The 19977-nt window shown below is 37.4% G+C and overlaps 1 protein-coding gene and 1 long non-coding RNA gene across 2 annotated transcripts in view; one reads left to right on the top strand and one right to left on the bottom strand.

The window, feature by feature from the left end:
- The window catches only part of CLCA1 (chloride channel accessory 1), a 29333-nt gene extending 9564 nt beyond the window's left edge, over window positions 1–19769 (bottom strand). Inside the window, exons 1-8 of the mRNA XM_055339663.1 lie at window positions 19608–19769; window positions 15213–15353; window positions 14898–15045; window positions 12493–12598; window positions 7670–7847; window positions 4885–5103; window positions 3921–4148; window positions 1116–1290 (exon numbers count right to left, since the gene is read on the bottom strand). Of these exons, the coding sequence (XP_055195638.1) occupies window positions 1116–1290; window positions 3921–4148; window positions 4885–5103; window positions 7670–7847; window positions 12493–12598; window positions 14898–15045; window positions 15213–15353; window positions 19608–19769 (1357 nt within the window). The remainder of the gene's footprint in view (window positions 1–1115; window positions 1291–3920; window positions 4149–4884; window positions 5104–7669; window positions 7848–12492; window positions 12599–14897; window positions 15046–15212; window positions 15354–19607) is intronic.
- On the top strand, window positions 3174–4964 carry LOC129519292 (uncharacterized). Its single transcript, XR_008666391.1, has 4 exons — window positions 3174–3461; window positions 3665–3790; window positions 3923–3976; window positions 4810–4964. It is a non-coding gene; the product is annotated as an uncharacterized LOC129519292 (long non-coding RNA).
- Window positions 19770–19977: the final 208 nt, after the last annotated feature.

The following is a 19977-nucleotide window of genomic DNA, read 5'->3' as shown; positions in this document are numbered from 1 at the left end:
AAAGGGGCTATACTTGCTAGAGAAATAACATGCTCCCTCACCTCCCCCTTGCCTTGACTGTCCATGGCCACTGACTGATGGGTGCAGTGGTACAAAAGGTTAGCCCTTTTGCCTCAAGATTATACCAAGTATGTGATGCAATTCCAGATTGAGAGCCGCCTGTGGGGTTAGCTTCAGCTAGACTCTAAGTTCACTTCTGTGCTTGGGTCCTTCCCCTGTTCTATCCTACTTCCCTTTCTCTCATTCTCCTGATAATTCTGCCTCTATAAATCACATTCACCCAAATCCATCCCTGTCTCAGGCTCTGCTTCTAGGAAACCCAGACTAAGATAGGTAGTATTTGGAACAAGCAGCCCTGTCATTCATTGTGGCTGCCTCAGAAGGCAACTCAGCATAATAATTGATATCCATAATGCTGGCCCTAAGTTTAAAAAAAAATTGTGCACACCTACTCTGCTAAAGAAGCCAAGCACATATGGAGTCTATTTTAACCATCTGTCTGTGTATGAGAGAAGCACAATATATTAATGTTTTATGGAGAAACTGCATTGTTTTCTACATTTTCAGAGTGACTTTCAGTGTGATTCATTAGGCCCTTTGCTCTTTCCCTACCACTCTTTATTAGAGTCTCAACTTAGATGTCACCTTCCTGGACCCTTCTCCTTTCCATAGTAAAGTCAAAGGCTTTCTATTCTAGTGTGCTTTCTACTGTTAACAGATGACTTGTATCATAGTATTACATAGTTAGTGGCTTGTCCTCTGTCTTCCCTGGGTCTCTTAGCCAGTTGCCAACTAGAAGAGAGTGGTTTCTGGCTAACCTATTAGGTTCTTTGCAGTTCTTACAAAGTGTCTGGGAAGAGAGACCTGAGTCCTGACTAGAGGACTGTGCTGATCCCATCTTTCTGCAGACTGTCATAATCCTAGAACTGAGGCCGTACAAGAAATGGAGGGTCAATTCTAATGGTCATTTGGAGGTAAAGGCAGATAGTTAGTTAATAAGATTACCCCTCTCTATATATATGTCCCACCCTTCTCCTTCTCCCCAGTTCACTGGAGCCACAGTCCATTGGAAGAGACAATTTAGTGGGACACAGCAGCAGCAGACCACCCTTCACCTGTCATTTTAGATAGCTCCTCTAGTTCTTTTGCTGCAGAGGGTCCGAGGGCGACTGTGTGGATGACGGCTCCACTTTGTTTCACTTCATTAAAGCATGAGCTTATAGTGTTGTCCTCTCCATCAGTCAATAGCACTATCTCAGCTCCATCTGTTGGGTATTTCTTCTTAATAACCTAAGAACATAATGCAGGGCATGAGTTGTTAGGGTGGCCATAGTGTTTGGGAAAACTGCATTTAAAGGGAACGAGAAGAGAAACTCCAGAGGGAATAAACAGAAGTGCCTGAGAATGGTCAAATATCTCTCTGTCTTAAAATGATATAATTTTAAATCAGCAACATTCATGGAACTTGACAGTAGTCTTTTCTCTCGGTTACCCTGTTGCAGAGCAGACTCTGTAAAGAGGGATACAAAATTATTCCAGGAAAAGAGAGCATTGGGGAAGCAACAAAGGATGTTTTTTTAGTTTTCTTACATGACCTCTTCTTGATGGAGGTTCCCAGATGCTTTCAGAAACCATCCTCATTGAATAGGGATAATATTTGGGAGATATTAGATGCAGGGTGGATTTAGCTTGTATGATATTTACCTTCTGATATTCACCATCTGAGTAGACCAACTGTTTATGGTTGGCATTGGTTCTGACCGATGAGTACTCAGATCACATGAGTTATTAAAATTTTTAATATTCCCTCTGATTAAAACAAATAATTTTGTTCCCATTAACCCCAGCTCCTAATCATCTTGTGACATCTATGTTTCAACTATTCCTGATTAACACAGAATATAGTTTTTTACATTGTACAGAAAGCACACAGCTCTTACCAGTGTTGGATAAGATTATGATAGAAGGAAAATTAGATTTAAAAAATAATGTTACTCATTTCAGAGGAGGAAGGCAAGAGTCCATTCTTCCCCTAAAAAAGAGTAGAAGGAGAGACCCAGAAGAAGAGAAAACAAGCAAGCAAGCCTAAGTAACCTCCCTTCTCTGGACCTGACTCTTAGAAAGGGAAGGCATCTTAAGTAGGTTGAAAGGAAAGCTAATAGCAGAGGGGACTTCTGTCATCCTCTGTTTGATCTTTGAGAGGAGACTGCCACACAAGGGAAGAAAGCAGAACTGTGTCTGCTGCTACATGAAGGAGCCCAGAGCCCGGGATCCTCTCAGCTATGGCTGTGTCCTTGTTCTAACCAAGCTGAGAGGCCAGAGAAAGGGCTTAATTTGGATTCCCTTGTCCTACTTCTCCCCATCACTGCTCTGTGCCATGGAAAACATGTAGAAGTTCCCACATATCCCATAGGAAAGACAGAAGTCAGCAGACAAGAGATTAAGTCATCTTGCCATTTAGACTGAGGGCTGTTCAGTCTGTCAGGGGTTGGATAGAGGACAAGGGGATGTTCAGGGCTGTTCCGATAGTGAGAGCCAGGGTGGGGCTGAGTCAGCCAGGAAGGATCACAGGGCTCTGATCAAGCCCAGAAAACAAAGTCCAATAGGCACCTCAGCAGAAATTGGAGCCCAGAACAGACCTGACAAGGGTCTTGGGGCAGGAACCAGTGGGGAACTTGAGGACAATGTAGGACCCAAGGCTCTTTACCTCATCACACACAAGCTCCTCCCCTCCCACATCTGGACTCCATTGGGCAGGAGGAGCATCTAAATTCCAGTTGTATCTCTCACGCTCTCTCACCCATCTAAGTGGAAATGCAAAACCAGAAGTTCTCTCTTCACCACCAAGCCATCTGGCATTACTCATCTCCCCTAAGGTTTTGCATAGTAGGCTTTTAATATAACATGTCAGCGATTTCACTGCCCATTCCCCTCCCTCATTTGCTTCTTTAATCAAAGCTTGGGTGAATGGAGTGATAGAGGCAACAGAATCCAGATGCACACAGGCATCTGGACAAGGGTTTTACAGCTGACTGTGCATACAGTGGAAACCACTTTTAGGGAACTGAACTTCAAAGATGGAATAAAAAGTCCAGAGGGACAGACTGAATTTGAGGAAATGGTTGTCTCTTGTCCACATGCAGTAATAGTGTGAGCTGGAAACGAAATGTTCCTGCTGCTGCTTGGGAATCTGGAACAGCCCTACTGACATGTTCTGCTCCATATCAGGCGGAAGGCTGGCCTGCCCAAGAATGCCACAGAGATTCTAAGACTTTAATCAGCTAGCTTCTTTCAGCCTCTTATTATTTGTGTCATGGGGGTAAATATCTTCTAAATAAATATAGAATATTGGATTATATATTTGGAGCAAATAAGCATCAGGTGCTATCAAAGAACTCAATTCAACTTTATTGAGAACCTTCCATATAAAGATACTGTGCAGCAGCCTGCAAGGTAAAGATGTAAGTCCTATCCCTAAAGAAATTTTGCTTGAGTGAAGTTTATGGTTAGAAAATAAGACAGAAGAGCCTAGAAATCATAAGAAATGTTTTTGTTATAGTTCATAGGATTTAGAAAGAGCAATTATATAGTTGAAAGAATCAGGAAAGATACTAAGAAGTAGGTGATGTCTATGATGGATCTTTGAATATGATTTGAATTACAGATGAGGGAAGAGAAAGTATACTAAGTGGGAGCCCGGCAAAGGTGTGGAAGTACTGAAGGTCAAATGATCCTATTTGCTAAATGTAGGACACCTGGAAGAGAGTCCCTGTGACATAAACTTGGAAAGGTAGGTAGGCACTATATTATGAAAGAACTTAAATATCAGAGAAAATGTGACTTAATTTTGTTGAAAATGGAGAGACATTTAGGCAACAGAAATTGTAAACATTGACAAATGATAAGGAAACTTGTCTTACAGCAAATGCTGATCGAAGCCCGGAGCAGATGGACGTTCCTCCTGTGGCCACTGTAGGTAAGCTTTTGGTGAGTGCATCCCTTTCTCTGCCACTGTTTATCTGTATGAGTTCACTTTGTACCTGGGCAACACTGTCAAATGTCACCATTCCAACCCAGGACCCTTGCTCAACTATCTGCAGAAGGAAAAGTTTGCCGGCTTGATTCAGTCGTTTAAGGCGGTCACCAGTCTGAATGGAGAAGTAGAAGAAAAGCAGTCAGGGTGGGTTTAGATGTGCAGACTAATAACAAAACAGTGTAGAGGAAATTTGGAAGTAGCTGTCTTAACATAGTGTAAACGACAATAAGCTTATTCAAGACCTTTATATTAAATTTCCATGTTAAATTTCTCCTTTTAAAAAAAGATTTTATTTATTCACGAGGGGCACAGAGAGAGAGGCAGAGACACACAGGCAGAGGGAGAAGCAGGCTCCTTGGGGGAGCCCAATGTGGGACTTGATCCTAGGACCTCAGGATCATGCCCTGAGCCAAAGGCAGACACTCAGCCGCTAAGCCCCCTAGGCGTCCCTAAATTTCTCCTTTATATTGAGTAGCATCTTTGGGCAGAATTTTAGGGCCTTTTTTTAAATAACTCTAAAAGATCAAGCCAGATTAGGCCTTAGTTGAATCATTAGTTCATTGGTTTAGTAGTAGTTCTATAGACCTACATCTTGTAGTGAAACATAAAAAAATGTTAATCAGCAGATCTTGCTCATAAATTAAAAGCTCATTTAATTTGGCAAATGAGACACTTGCTGCTGAATTTCTCTTGAATAGAGTTGAGGTGGGTGTTTCTTATGGTAATATTACTGTTGTAACTGTTCTGACTCTAAGGGTTGTGTTTATTCCCAGCTTGTTACAAATGGCAGATCATATCACACATAAATATGAGGGCAGCATCCCAAAGACCAAGACCAGTGAACGTACCGCCATGCTTCCAGACTTATCAAGAACTAAACACACAATTCTTTGTCCGATCTGCAGCAATGAGAATGTGGGTGTCGGTGGCTGTGTTGTCATAGGAGTGGTTTTCTTAAAATCCTCAGAATCTTGAATCACTTCCCATGTGCTTCGGAGATTGCATCTTTGGTTTTGTGGGTTTGGGGCATCTTTATTGTGGTTTTTTTCTGTACAGAATTTAACCACCTGGAATTGTCAATAAAATTACAGAGATAAACTGTAGAGAAGGATATTTAAATCCCTTGCCTTCCTTCCTAGTCTGCCCTGCTAACCCATGAACTTGGCTTAATCCCATAATCACTGCAGGACTCTGCTGGAGAGATTCACAGTCATAATTCAGACTTCCTATTTCATACCACATCTTCAACCTCATTGGACCCTTGGTGCTCCTCAGCCATCTATTTATCTGCTCTTGGCTTCCTTCCTATGTCTCAAATTTCAAGCTATTTCAAGCCACTATCTTCAAAACACCCACTTCTTGACATTACTCTGCTGGTACCATTTTATCTCTCCATCCTTTTACTTCTCACTCACTTCCTTACTTCCCACTCACTTCCCAACACCCTGTATTCCAGCTCTTTCCACTAAAATGTACCACCAGCTCCTCAACTTTCATGTGCTCATAACTGAACTTACCACTTTTCCTTTAACTCTACTCCTCCTCATGTATTTTCTAACTCGATGTCACTACTATTCACCCAGTCACTACATCAGGAAATCTATCTTCTTCCTTCTACAAAGTAACCAAGATCCATCTATTTCACTGTCTTTCCAGTTCATCATCTTTCTCCTTCTCCATTGGAATCTTCATCGTTCAAGCCCTCATGGTCCCTTCCTCAGACTATTTTGGTCTGTTATCTGCCTTTTTCATTTTGCTTGCTCTCCAAACTGGTCCACTCCACAGCATCCAGAAACATTTTCTTTCTTACTCCTGTACTCAAGACCCTTTGGCATCTCCTCATTGCTCACACACTGTGATCTGGACTGCTTCACATAGCAAGCAGCAATCTCCATGATTTAGATTTTGCTTCACTCTCCATCCTCACTCTGGCTGTGCATTCCAAGTCTCTAATATCCCTCTATTGTAATCCATAAATTTTCAAACTTGCCTTGTTTTATATCTCTGTATTTTTGCTCATGGTTCTCACTTTGTCAAGGAATTCCTCTTCCTCTATCTTCTGAGTTGTGAACTTAACCTTCATGTTTTGGCCAAAAGGTCATTTTCAAAATGTTTTTTCATTTCCTACCTTCCCCTCAAAGAACTATTCAACCCTCTGGTTTCACAGTACCCTACAGATACTTTAGTAAGACCCCTTTAAGATTGTTAATACACTATAAGCCCATCTATGGCAGAAAATAGTCTCATTAAATTTTGCTTCCTCAAAACTTGGTTCAGTATCTGGCACATAATAAAAGTTCAATAGAAGTTTGTTGTTTTTTGAGTGACCCTAAAATCTGCATGTCAGTTTTTTTAACCTACAAAAGGGCAATAGTTATTACTGAATTACATGAGAACATGGAATAGGGTCCTTACTAACACAGTCAATAAATGATAGTTTCCTCCCCTTTTCCTTAAGCATGAATATCCCTAGCATTTGGGGGATTAAAAAAGGAGCCACAGTATGCAAAGAATGTATAACCTCATTCCTCCTCTTAGACTATTATTCACAGTATTAGCACTTAATTAAAAATCCTAAAAATTCCGGATTCTAGAAATTTAGAAAGTAATCATTAGCTGTAAAACACTTATTTTTCTCTTCATTTGCATATCCCAGGTGATTTGGGTTGTTTCCATAATATCATACATAAGGCTCTATTTTAGCCAGAGATCTGAAACACATATAAACTGCGGACAAAGATTCCCAGATCTGTGCATCAAACTTAACTTTGTAGTTAATTTAAAACACATAATCTGGGGCCCCTGTTGAAAGTTTCTGAGTAAATCTAGAAACGGACTGCAAAACCAGACTGAAGGATGGGACTTTTGAACCATGTACATCACATTTTTAAAACTTATACCGCGTTTTTATTGACAGACTCTTACAAGTTACTTTAACCTCATTCCAAAAGGAGAACATAATTTTATGTAAGAGACTAAAAAGGAAGAGAGTTGCTCCACAAACTGACTTTAGTCTGTAATTAACTGATACATTTAGGTTTACTTTGTGCAAATTTGCTGGTATTGTATATTTAGCATTAATAAGGATAATCTGTTGAGTTTGTTTTATGACCTGTTGGTCATTTAAAAAAAACATTAAGAAGTATTTTAAAGTCACTTAAAACTATTAAAACCATGTACAAACTCCTTACAGGCATCAATACTCTTAAATAGAAAATTTTAGGTAACAACCCAAAGCAAATATTCAGGCTGAAAATATTTCAGGCTACTTACTGATCATGTCCTTTTTAAGAAATAAAAAAAAAAGTGTCTGATCCTCTTGGGTAAATTTATTATTTAACTAAGAGTTTTTGTGCTTGTCTGCCTTTAAGGATATTTGAAGTAATACTCAGCAATGAAACTATAAGCTTGTGGGAGGAAGATAATGGAGCCCTAAGAATGGACCTAAGGAAGGGGTAGGGGAAAGATAAGACTTTATCCCTGATTTTGTACTCCCAGCTTGTCCCACAGAGAATCAACTGCTTACTGGTGACTTCCTAAATTTGATCCTTTCTTGTAGTGATTGGGGGATAAGAACTTCACTAAATTCATAAATGCTAAAAAAAAAAAAAAAAAAAAGAACAGGGTACTTACAGAATCAATACTTTGCGAAAACATTATGGAAGCCGGCTCAGTCTGCCTGTCATAAGGTATGAACTCACATCCTTCTTCATAGAGCCCTGTTACTTTGTCGAGTTTGCATGATTTGGTGATACAGCTGCCCCCCTGACACTTCTTTATTACATTTTTGCCACTAATACCTGCTGAACATCTGAAAACATATTAAGGTTAGATGTTTAGGTGCTGTAATCATTTCAGAGGGTTAGACTCTGTGGTCAGGTTGTTCTGATATCTACAATTTTCTCTTATAATTCAATGAACAAATATATCACCTTAAATAGTAAAATTATTAAATTCACATCAGAGTCATTTTTAATTGGCAAAAAGTATTTGAAAGGTTCCCAAAATGGTATCAGAATTTGTTTCTATGCAGCGGAAAAGTTAAGTCTGGCTTATGACTGCTATCAGAATTAATAAGGATCCAAGTACTTAGCCACCTCCTCATCTAGAACACTCATTCCTAGAAAATCAGGAGCTCTCTTTTGTTTCCATCTAGTTTATATCATACAATTTTTGCATAGTTCTTGTATGTTCATAGATATTTTGGATTTTTCCTTCTATTATATGCTTCTGAGTTTGTGGCTATTATATATAAGTGGACTGCTTTTACCATGTATTTTATTTTTTGAGTATATAAACAATATATGAACACTATAGGAAATTTGGAAAATAGCAAGTGTCTAAAGAAGAAAAGAATCATGTCCCACTATCAGAAATAAAGTTACTTTTAACATGTTGAAGTATTTTCTTCTCTACATATCAGCATAACATTGCACATAAAGTTTTGCTTCCTGCTTTTAAAAAACTTAGCATGTTAGTATATTTAACATTTTAAGATATTATTATATTTTATAATATCTTTCAAAATGTGATTTTAATATCTGTATGTTTTGATACTATAATGTGAATCTAGTCTAATTTCTTGATTTGCTTCCCCCCCAATTTGTCAATACTAAAAGTAAAACTTCAGTGAATTAATAAAATTTCACATAAAGTTTTATACTGTTTCCAAGTTTGCTGCATGGTTGATTCCCACAGTAAAAGTTTGAACATTTTAGTCTGTTGATACAGCCCATCCTATCATTTTTCTTAAAATGGATTTTTAAATATGAAATTGGATCAAAAAATAGGAAACATTTTATAGATTTTATGTGTCATCAAGTTGCTTTCCAGGAAAGGTGTACCAGTTCATGCCTCTAAGAGCCATCTGTGAGAATACTCATCACACCATGAGTAACCTCACTTACTAGGTCATAAGCAATTCTCATCTTTGTCGAATTTGCACCTCTTTATAACTAGTAAGTCTGAACATTTATTACCTGTTTATTGGCCATTTTTATTTCCTCTCTTGTGAGTAATTTATTATTCTTCAGCGTCCATTTTTCTATTAGGGTATTGCTGTTTTCCTTCTGGTTTTTAAAAGTTCTTTTCGTGTTGTAATACTAAGCTCTTAAAAGCCTGGTTTCTTAATTTTTGCAAATACTTTGTTCTGTTTTTAGCTTTTTAGTTTGTTTGATTTTTGTACAACAAAAATTCTAATGCATATGTTGCCAAATTTATTATTTTTTAGAATAAAAATGAATATCTTTTTCTGACTCTTGAATGCATAGAAAGACCTTCACTATGTAAGAGTTCAATACTTATTGATATTCATCTAGTTTTTCTTATTCATTTTATCTAATGAGTCTATCCAGTTGGAAGGGGGTCTATTAGTTTTTTCTCTACACAGTTAAAAATTGTCCTGATATCTTAAGAAATTCTGTCCTTCCTCATAGCTTTGTAATTCTAGCTGTATTAAATTATTATACATGTGTCTGTCAGTCCACATTGTTTTAAGTAATGTAGCTTTAGAGTATATTTAAAATTCAATAAGTAGAATTCCCCTTTATTATTATTATTTTTTTAAAAAAGTGTTCTTAGCATTTTAACTAGTTTCATAAAACCTATATATTTATTTGGGTTGAATTTACTTACATCTTCCATGAATTAAAAGGCTCCCAGATTATCCTGATATTCTTTTAAATCCTTTAGAAGGATTTTGTTGTTTTCTTCTTTTGTTGTTGTTGTTGTTTTCTTCTAACATGATTTTTACATTGGTTAGAGTTTCCCCTACTTTTAAAAATTATTTTATTTGTTTATTAGGTTTTTATTTTAATTAATTGTGCTTATTATGACAAGTGCACTCCTCAATCCTCATCACCTATTTCACTTCTTCTCCCATCTCCTTCCTCTCTGGTAACCATCAGTTTGTTCAGTTAGTTAACAGTCTGCTTCTTGGTTTATCTCTTTCTTTTTTTCTCCTTTGTTCATTTCTTTTGTTTCTTAAGTTCCACATATGAGTGAAATCATATGGCATTTGTCTTTCTCTGACTTACTTCACTTAACATTGTACTCTCTTGATCCATTCATGTGGTGGAAAATGTCAAGATTTCATTCTTTCTATGGCTGAATAGTATTCCATTTATGTATATATAAATCACATCTTCTTTACCCATTCATCTATTGATAGACACTTAGGTTGCTTCCATAACTTGGTGTTATAAGTAATGCTGCAATAAACATAGGAGTGCATATTTGCCCTTGAATTAGTGTTTTGTTTTCTTTGAGTAAATACCCAGTAGTGCTATTGCTAGGTCATAGGGTAGCTCTATTTTTAACTTTTTGAGGAAACTTCATACTGTTTTCCAGTTTGCATTCCCACCAACAGTACACATCCTCACCAATATTTGTTGTTTCTTGTATTTTTTATTTTAGCTATTCCAACAGGTATGAGGTGTATCTCTCCCCTTTTATTACTCTCTTGAATGGAATATTGTTTTCCATTATATTTTTGAACTAGTTATTGTTAATCTATGGAAAGGCAATTTGAATATTCATTTTATAGCTGATCACCTTATTGACTTTCTTTGTTAATTTTAATTTCTATTTATTTCCTTTGATTTTCTAAGTGGACTATATCTCACCTGCCTAAAAGCAATTTTCTCTCTTCCTTTTGAGTAGCAGCCCCTCACATACACTTTTTTCAACATCTTCAGCTTAAAGTGTTACTGCACTGACTACAACTTTCTAAACAAGGTTAGATAACTCTGTTAATAGTGGTCATCCTTATTCCTGGGAATGTCTCTAGCATTTCCCGATTAAATATGAAAGGGTGTTGGCTTTCAGTTAATGTTCTGTATTATATTAAGGAAGTAACCTTTTACTGTGGGCAGTACTGCCATTTTTAAAATTGCTTCTAGGCCTTCAAAGCAATAAAAATATTTGAAAGATAAGAAGCAATAAATATTATTAATATGTTATAATTAAATTTCTTGTTAAGAGGACATGGTGATCATGTCAGCTTTGCTAATGTTATCTGTGGAAGAATATGCTGTATATGTAGATATGTTAGAATATGTCTAGAAAGGACTATGTACTAATCAGCTTTTCTCTTGAGGGACTATATAGTGTCTGGAAACTTAGAAAAGAGAAGTGGGAAATGCAGGTGTTGAGTTTGGGATAGAATCCACTGGGTGAGACTGGAAAGGTCAATCCAACATATGATCACATCAGGGAAGGGCCCCTGGTCTGTGGTCTATGAGATGCACATGGAATAAGCTAAAGGAATCAGTACTATGTCTAGTTCTAGGAGGCACTTAGTGTCTATGCCTGAAATGATGTAACAATGAGGGACAATATAACGGAAGTGGACCTCGCTAGCAGGGTTTGAATGTAGTAAAGAAAGGCAAAGTGGAAAGAAGTAATGCTCCTGTGGGAGAGATGGGAAGCCAGGGTTGAGGGCTGAGTCCAATTCAGCGCCCCTGGGAAACAGATGCACCAACTAGACAGTAATTGAACCAAATCTTAGTGCCTCCCCTTAAACAGCCATCAGGTAAGCAGAACTGCAAGCAGAAGTATAGAGGAGTGTTGTACCAAATTCTATCTTTAAAGGAGAGGTTGTTGTTTTTAAACTTGGGCATACATGTGCAGGGTTATCAAACTTTTGAGAATCTATTAGAATAATTATTTTCTTCTTTACTCAATATACTGTATTACTTAGTTACCCGATATCACAGCACTTTTGGATATCCTACTTGGCTTTAGTATGTTTAATAGTCCCTTAATTCTGCCAAATGTAATTTGCTATCCTTTTATTTAAAATATTTTTAGAAAACTGTACCTATGGAATTCTTTTTATGCCACCTGTCAGATTTTAGTATCCGAATTATGCTAGCTCTTTGAAGTAAATTGGAAAGTTCTCTGTCTTTTATGTTTGTACTAAAGCAGTTTATATTCACTGAAATTGAATTTACCCATAAAAATAATGGCAGTCAAGAGTACTTTCCAAGTATTCAGTTAGCTTTCTATTGATACCATGGAAAATTTAATTTGAATTGGGATAAATTTTGGTTTTTAAAAAATATTTGGATTGTCATTCATATAAGTTCCACAGTCCCTCCCAGGCCCGTTCATACTGATGAAGTCCACATAGATATCATTCTGTTCTCATTAGATTTGTTTATGTCCCTGATTCTGATATAGGAAGATGGAGACTCTGACATAGCACCTATGGATTTCTTACAGTTCCACACCCAGGCAAGTGATTTGTAGCTGCAGAGTAGAGAATTCAACTAATTGAAGCACTTATAAAGTGAATAAAAGTGGCAGGTTTTTTGGAAGCTGAAAAAGAAAGCACTAAGAATAAAATAGAGATAAAAATAAGACAAAAAGCTTGATGTTTTTAAGGTCATCAATTCATGAAAAAATTGGTTGCAATTTAAAATACTTTGGGAAAAGTTATATCAAAATATACATACCTTACTGCTTCTTTTTTTCCATTGGATAAATAAAATTTCTGGTCATTATTGTACTCATCATATACTCCCCATCGTAGATGAGCCCATTCATGGACAAAGACCCTTTCTGTGAGAAAATATTTTAAATACTTGATTACAATAAGAATGATAAAATTATCTTCTTACACTGGGAGAAAGTAATTTTTCTGAACATCATTATGCTTTGCTATGTTAATTTATTAACATTATTAATTTTTTTCACTTAAAAGTTTGATTTCCTTTGAAAAATTTAATTATAGTTGCACATTTCTTTAAAATACAACACTTATTTTGGCTCATCAGCTGTTAATTAGGGACTAGTTAAGTGTCAAGCAGTTATTTATACAAAGAAGCTTGTCCTTACACAGCTCATGGTCCAGCAGATGACACAAATGATCAGATAACTATAACCCCTAGTGATCTAAGTGTAATAATGGAAGTCAATGCAGGCTGCTGTGGGAGCCAGAGGCATTCACAGGGCAGCTTGGGCATCATCCTGAATATGTCCTTCTCCCTCATGGCTTATATCTGGTTAACCCTCAAGGTCTGACTATCACACCTCTGCCTTTTTGCTTTGACCTAGTCTCATCTTTCCAGTCTTACTGCCACCTACTCCTGAATCATGGCAATAGCCACCCAACTGGCCTTCAAATCTCTAATCTTCAGTGGCATCCCTATGGTGCTCAGGTGAAGTCTAGCTTCTCAACATGGCATACATGGTTCCTGATGATCCAGATGCTAATCCTCTCTATAGCCATATTTCTTAGTGTTCTTCATCCACTTCTATATTTTTCCTCTGGCTTACAATGCTCCCTTCCTCTCTCTGTCTAGATAACTCCTATTCTTCTTTCAAAATCAGGCTTATATCTACCTAGAAGCATTCTCTGACATCCTCAAACTAGTCCAGATACCCCCTCCTTTCCACTTCCATTGTATTCCATTGTGGCACTTATCATATTATATTTTCATTGCTGCTTACATACTGATCTCTCACATTAGACACTTGTCTCCATAAAAATGGACACCATGACTTCTTTATTGTCTTACCTTGGCAAATAGTGCCTAGAAATTAATAGGCACTCAGTGAGTATTTGTTAAATTTGCATGAATCTTAATGACTTATAGTCAGCTCAGTTTTTCTGGAATGTAAATTCCTAAGTGGGCTGAATTTGGACGATTTTATGAGAAGGTGCATGCTGAGGAAGACCTAGTATCTCACATTCAAGACTTAGACTATTCTGTCAGCGCTGGGGGACAACTGGTGGCTTCTTAAATGGAAGAGAAGGTTGTTAGGGGAGCAGGCATGGAGTCACAGTACAGAAAGGAGAGATTATAAAGGAATGACATTATATGTGATGACCATGATGGCTGAGGTGGGCTCAGGAATGGGATGGAGAAGTTAGGTAAATCAGTTCAACACACAGTGACCCATACTTTGGGAATTTTCTGGTCATTATGGAGTTGAAATGGAGTGTTGTACAAGAACAACAAAGAGGTACATTTGTTTGACACCTCTTTCTCATAAGGTCTGTAAGTGCTCTAGTGTATTTGGGGGTGGAGTATGGAGGTGCTAGCACTTTTTTGTTTGTTTTCTCTGCCTTGCCTATTTTAAACGAAGGAAATCAAACTGGTTCTAATCTTCTCAAGATTGTAAAGAAACTTAGAACTAGTTATTAGTTAACCTAATTATCTAAAACTAATCATATTTCATTATACTTGGAAAGTACATATTATGTATACTCTTCTGCTTGTTTCTTTTAATATTTTCTCCAAAGATTGCTGTAAATAGCTCATGTGGGAATGATAGTTAATTTTGTGAAGGAAAATTGGACTTTGTCTTTAGTCATGGGTTTTAGAGTGCTGAACTGCAAGATATCTCTGGTACTCAAAGTGTGGTCCAGTATCAGAATCATTTGGGAGCTTATTACAAATGCAGATTCTTGAGTCCCATCCCACACCTACTCAACAGAATCTGCATTTTAACAATCCATTTAGGATTTGAATGCACAGAAGTCTGAGAGCACTGTATGTCTCTGCCATTTCATGGCTACGACCTGAGTTGCAGGCAGGAGGATTAATTTGTTCAAGTGTTTCCCTCTACAGATCGATAGAAACCTAATACTACATATCAAACTACCTTACAGTTATTATCTCATACAAATATTATTCAATAACAATCTCTGAAAATTAAAAAAATACTGATTTACACGTATGATAAATATGAAAAAATTAAATTTTAAATGAAAAATGCACTATTCTGAATCCCCATCTTAAGCGAAAGTTATAATAGCTTACTTTGCTTAGATGTGCTTACTTAGATCATGTTCTACTTTGAACATAAAATAAACTGTGAGAAATATAGCAGAATAGTTTCTCTCTACCCCTACCTTGTGGCCCATATTGAGAAAACTTTTTTCCTGCTAGGAAGTCAAGAGTGAAATGAATCCTTTCACCCTTTTCTCCACAGAGTCCCATCTGCTCCGTGTACGGTTCATCATTACCTAGGGGATTCTGCTCAGCAACTAGAACATCAGCCTGAAATTTAAGAAAAAGTCATTATTACAAAAGTTTAGCAAATGAATTGACCTTATTCACACAGGAGTATTTTGAAACAATTTCATTTGATTCTAGAATATTTTGATGAAAAAAACCTGAATCAAGAGTATGAACTTGAATTTGAAAAAAGAACTTGGTATTCTCACATTTTTGTAGGTCTCGAGTTTTGGTCTCACATACTCAGGTTTTGTCTTCCATTTTTCAGGAATCAAAATGGCAACATTTTTGAAATAGAATCTTTTTTCTGTGGCTTCAAACAGATATGGAGATGCCTGGGTCACCATGTCCTGGGAAAACAGAAAACTTAAATAACCAGCACAATTATGGCAGAAAATAGGCAAAACTACCCATCATTCAAATTTACATCTTTTTTTCCTGTTTCCAAAGACTAGTTATTGATCAAATGGGAAGGGGAAATACGGAATTACCTTTTATTAGTAATAATAGTTACCCTTTTCTGAGCATTTCCCAGATGCTGTGGATCACAGTGTAGTGGTTGACAATGCAGACTCCAGAGGCAGACATTAATTCTGGCTCCACCACTTATGGTAGAACATTGGACAATTTCCTCAAGCCTTTCTGAACCTCAGTTTTTACATGTATAGAGTGGAAAATATTCTAGTGACTAGCTTATAAAGTTGTGAGGACCAAACCAAGTCAAGAAAGAACTTAGAACCATGCTTATGTAGCACAAGTGCTTACAAAATATTAGCTATTGGTTTCATTTCATTTGCTTTTTTAAGATCAATAAACCTGTAAGGAGAAACTGACAATTAGAGAGTAGAGGTCTCAAAGTCACACATCAAGTAGTACTGGGAAAGAAACTGAAATTAAAATGGGCATGACTTCAGCACTGCTGACTCCTGTAATAATTTGGGGGTTAACTAAATGTTATGAGAGCATTTATTTTTAGTAGAGTACCAGGTGTTCAGTATAAGGAAGTGGCATAATTAATTTCTCTTCAAGTTACACCTAACTTTATGTCTCTAAGATGAAAGAGCTAGAGTGTTAAATTATAAAGCCTCAGCAGATTCCCTGAGTTGTTTCATGACAAGATAGTAGAAGGGGGTATTATAAGAGATTTATTATGCAAAGAGGCACTGGGTCTACTAGGACTGAAAAAGTGCAAAAGTGAGTATAGATAGAAAAGAGGGCTGAAGACTGAGCCCTGATGCCCCCAGCATTTAGAGATAGGGTGAGGAGGAGCCCATCAAAGGAACTCAGGGAGCAGCAGGTGTATGAGTAAGAAATGAAAAAGCACTTTAAGAAGAGGAGGGTCCTTATTGGTGTCTAATGCTACTAACTGATCAAGTATGGTAAGGACTAAGAACTGAACAATGGAGTTAGCAACCCGAGTGATCCACTTTAGTGGAATAGAGATGATAGCTCCATATGAGTGAGTTAAAAAGAATAGGAGATGAGGAAGCAGAGGTGATGAATAAGTTCAATAAGGTTTTCTATAAATTAAAGAGGAATGGAGAAATGAAGAAGTAGCTGAAGGAGGACTTTAGGGCAACGGGGTTTTGTTTTGTTTTTTAAGTGGGAACTATTATATGTATGTGCTAATGGAAAAAAAGAAAACCATCACCAGATATGTAAGAAGAAAAAGGATTGTTGCAGGAGCAAAGTCCTTGCTGGAGCAGACCAGGATGACTAGGCTCAGGTGCCTGGTGGGGTTGGCCTTAAGGAAGCAGGGCTCTTGCATTGGTGCAGGAGTGACTCCTTTTCTGCCATTTCCTAACAGGATTAACTTGGGGAATTTATTTTATCTCTAAGAGCCTCAGTTTCTCTCTTTTCAGATAGTGAAAATAATGGTGAGCTGGAGAGCTTTCTAAAAGTTCTTGTAATGATTTGCATTTCCTTCTTCCCCAAAAGCCAGATTTTTAACAATCACTAGGATAATTTAACATTGTATAATTTTAAAAAATAAAAACACTTAGTCAAAATCATCAAAAAAGTCAAAAAGTAGGTATGGAACTTCCTACATTAGAGTATTATATCACAATTTGACTTGTGAAATGTGAATTTTCAGTATCTCCTGGAAGAATTAAGCAGCATGAAATGCTCTTGTCTTCCATATTTTAATAGAAACATTAATAAAGGATCTTTGCTTTGGCATCTGTTCCAGATTTTGAAAAGGTGACTTCATATCCAAATAGGCGTTTAAACTTGAAGTTTGGAGAAAATTGAGGATAACAGTATATAGGACCTTTATAAGGTAATTCCTTAAGGACAAGGATAGTATATTGTTCATCACTGGATTCCTGGTACTGACATAGTGTAAATGCTCTGTAAATATTTGTCGGATGAATGAGTGAATTGGTTATGATGAGTGGTAAGCTGTCCAGGAATGCCAACACAGGAGGTACCTGGGGTCCCATGCATTGAGGAGACCCCAAACTACTCCGATTGTCTGATTGTGTATCTTTCGTGTGTGTGTGTGTGTGTGAGAGAGAGAGAGAGAGAGAGAGAGAGAGAGAGAGAGAGAACACAGAATTTCTCCCTGACTCGCATTCCCTCCTCTTGTGCACGCCCTCCTTTTGCTTCTGGAACTACTACTACTGTGCGGTGAAGGTGCAGTGGCTAGGACTGCTGCAGCGCCATCTGCCGGTCCTGTAGGTGGTAAAATGGGGACTGTTGCTGAAGCCTGTATTTAAGAGCTGATGTAGAGACTTCTGTCCCCACAGGGCGGGAAGGACAAAATCCTCTCAGAAAGCGGAGAGTGAGGGATGTCCAGGAAAGGCAGTAAAGCCCACAGTGAGGTCCCTCAACCCTGCAGATCGGGAACATCAAATAGGGAAGAACCCACTTTTATGAACTACTGAGAAACACTGAGCACACTGATTGCCCTTAAAAGTGTTCCTTTTACAGAGAAGATGTGGAAACCAATTTATCGTATAGCCAATGCATTTGGGACTTGTAAGAAAGACAATTTAATAATTGTAGTGAGAAGCACATTTCTCAGGAGAAAAACCCCCAAAGATAGTAGGTGAAAGCATTTTGAAAGCTCTAAGGCACCTATAAATACAAATGAGCATTGCCATTCAAGATAAGGCATCTGGGTCCTCCTCCTGGCATTTCCTGAGCCCTACTAACTGTCCAGCCAGAGATGGTAACAGTGGAGGCCACATTTTTCTTTCACACTTTGTTGCTCCAAGTGGCTGCGTCACTTTTGCTCATGCCTTTTCTAAATTTAGAGGTAATTAAAAATTTACCCAAGGTTTCTGATACTGAGAGATTTCAAAAGGTGAATTTCTCTTTCACCAATGGTAGTAAACCTGATAGTCTTCCAGTTAAACAGGTAAGCTTCTCCTCCCCCATCAACTGCTGCATTTCTCCAACCCCAAACTGCTCTTGGTGATAGAGACGGTTCTCCCTCAAACTCCATCTTTCTGGCCTTGCTTCTGCTCAGAGCAAAGAACCTTTGGGAGTGATCTTTGGAGCCCTTGTACTATTAACTTCTGAGCTCACACTCAGGAATTTTGCCCAGAAACAAGCTTTAGTCCATCTGGCTTGGTTAAGAGGAACATTTTCTATCTAGAAGGATTAAAAGTGGGACTGGCTATTGATGACTATGCCTACCATTTATTGAGCTCTTACAATGCATTAGACATGATGCATATATATTTGAAGTTTTTTCTTTTTAATTTTTGGAATAATTTTAGGCTTATAGAAGACATGAAAAAATTAGAGTTTGCATATTCCCTTCACTCAGCTTCCCTTATATTCATGCATTGCTAAATTTAATCCTCACAAAGTCCTATGAGAAAGGTACTTATTATTATTCCCATTTTATGACTAACACTTTTGCTCTTTTCACAATACTGCTTCTGGATGTGCTACAGCCCTTTATAAGACATTTCCTTCTTATTCTTAGCTGTTTGCTCTTGCACATGACCTCTCTAATCCTTCCACCTTACAGCAGTTAGATGCTCTGCTGGAACAGGAAGACTGAGTCTTCTTCCCTAGTTTTTCCTTCCCCCCCATAGGAGAAATAACAAGAGAGATGAGGCCTCCCAGCAGCCCTGAGAGGGTTACTTGCATTGGGGCTGGTAAAATGCACAGTTTCCTTTTATTGGAAGGGTCAGGATTGTTCTTAAATCAGAGATTTGCATCCTGGGATCCTAATAACAAACAAGGGAGTTAAAATTAAGAGAATAAAAGAATTTGATATAAGCCAATGGTAAAATCAAGCAAAGGAATTATCCTCCCCAAATCTCACAATATCTGCCAAATGTAGCTGGCCCTACCTTAGTGTCAAACTAAATAGTTTTCATTGAAATTGTCCAGACCAAGTCATTTATTAAGCACCAACAATGTATCAAACTCTGAAATATGTGCACTGCATTTATTATCTTATCTGTCGCAAGAATCCTTGTAGTTTAGTGTTATTATTTCCACTTTACAACTGAAGAAACAGGCTCAGACATGAAAATAATTTGCCAGTGTCACAAAGCTGAAGTTGAAGAACTCATGTTTGTTCTATCACAGCATTACACTTAATTTTTTTAAAGCGTGAATAATTATTATTTTGAACTTACCTTTATTTGTTGAATGATTGTTTCATCTTCCGGCACATTAGGGTCAATTGCTATGACAATGCCTTCATAACCATTATTATTCAGCTGAATGAGTGAATCGCTCAGGGTCCCTTCCAGGAGATGAAGGACCAAGATGAAAACAGAACTCTTAAATGACCCCATTGCTGTACATCGCACTTTGATTTCTTCCTTGGAGAATGTTGCTTTTAGAGGTATCTTTCTTTACCCCTATATATATATATATATATAAACGAATATATAGACACACATTTTTCCAAGCTATCAGAGATGATTTATCACTGTATTTAACCCTTTGACCCAAAATTCTTTCACTATTGCATTTGTCTCCAATATAAGGAACTATAGCTTA

This window comes from Nyctereutes procyonoides, unplaced genomic scaffold (assembly GCF_905146905.1).
Source record: "Nyctereutes procyonoides isolate TBG_1078 unplaced genomic scaffold, NYPRO_anot_genome, whole genome shotgun sequence".
NCBI lineage: Eukaryota > Metazoa > Chordata > Mammalia > Carnivora > Canidae > Nyctereutes > Nyctereutes procyonoides.
This window is presented reverse-complemented; position numbering and strand designations above follow the sequence as displayed.